Genomic DNA, 1,090 nt, shown 5'->3' on the forward strand with positions numbered 1-1,090 from the left:
TACTGTTGCTGCTGCTGCTGCTAATAATAATAACAATGAAACTTGACCTAGATTTTTCAGGGTCGTCATGGCAATAGCTTGACCTAGTTCGTTTTCGGCTTTACACTCGTAGACGCCCTCGTCTCTTATCGTCGGGTTCGTCAGGGTCAAGGTCCCTTCATGGGTCACCGTGAATCTATCTGGGTCAGACTGAGGACGAAGATGATGATGATGATGTTGATGATGATGACGTTGTTGTTGTTGTCGCTAATGATGATGTTGTTGATAGTGTTGTTGTTGTTGTTGTTGATGATGATAAAATTTAAAATAATGACGTTCAAACATAGGCTGATAACTCTGGTAACTTTTACATCTATGGCAACTGAGTTTGATTTGTAGAATTTTTTTGTGACATAAAAAATTTTTCGGTCAGGTCACATATAGAAGGTCAAACAAAATTTGGGTCACATTTATCAAGGTCAAATTTATATTTTAAGGTCAAGCAATATCAGATTCGCAAAATTTCAACTAACCAGCTGTCCGAATTGCTTGCTCCAGTAAATAGCTGGGGCCGGTACCCCAGTCACGTGACAAATCATGGTTGCCTTGGATACAGGGATGTGCGAATTATGATGATGATGGTGGTAGTGGTGATGGTGATGATCGGGGAATGAGGAATGAGTTGTGATAGTAGTAGTTATGCTTGCTGTTGGCGGTTCTGAATGAATTGTAAGGAGAGAATCATTGAGATCATCGTCATCATCACCATCAACAACAACAACATCACAATCATCACCACCAACATTATCATCATCAGCATCATCAGCCTTGCTAGACACGTGATCTGCATAAAGCCAATGAATCGAACGGGAAAAGAATAGAGCGATTAACTAAGTACTAGTAGCAGTAGCAGTAGTAAATCTAGTAGCAGTAGAAGTGGTTGTAGTAGTAGTAATAAAAGAAGCATTAGTGGTAGCTGCAGTAGCAGAAGTAGAAATAGAGGCAGAAGACGTAGTAGTGATTGTAGTAGTATTAAAAGNTTGTAACTGTCAATGCTTTTGATTTGCAGTTTTGTATATAGTAGTAGTAGCAGCAGCAGTAGCAGTAGTAG

At 39.6% G+C, this 1,090-nt stretch overlaps 1 protein-coding gene across 1 annotated transcript in view; it reads right to left on the bottom strand.

The window, feature by feature from the left end:
• The window catches only part of HELRODRAFT_184536 (hypothetical protein), a gene marked incomplete at both ends in the record, with an annotated part of 5,907 nt that extends 5,323 nt beyond the window's left edge, over positions 1–584 (bottom strand). The window contains 2 exons of the mRNA XM_009032839.1: positions 43–189; positions 513–584. Of these exons, the coding sequence (XP_009031087.1) occupies positions 43–189; positions 513–584 (219 nt within the window). The remainder of the gene's footprint in view (positions 1–42; positions 190–512) is intronic.
• Positions 585–1,090: the final 506 nt, after the last annotated feature.

Source organism: Helobdella robusta (assembly GCF_000326865.2).
Source record: "Helobdella robusta unplaced genomic scaffold HELROscaffold_886, whole genome shotgun sequence".
Lineage (NCBI taxonomy): Eukaryota > Metazoa > Annelida > Clitellata > Rhynchobdellida > Glossiphoniidae > Helobdella > Helobdella robusta.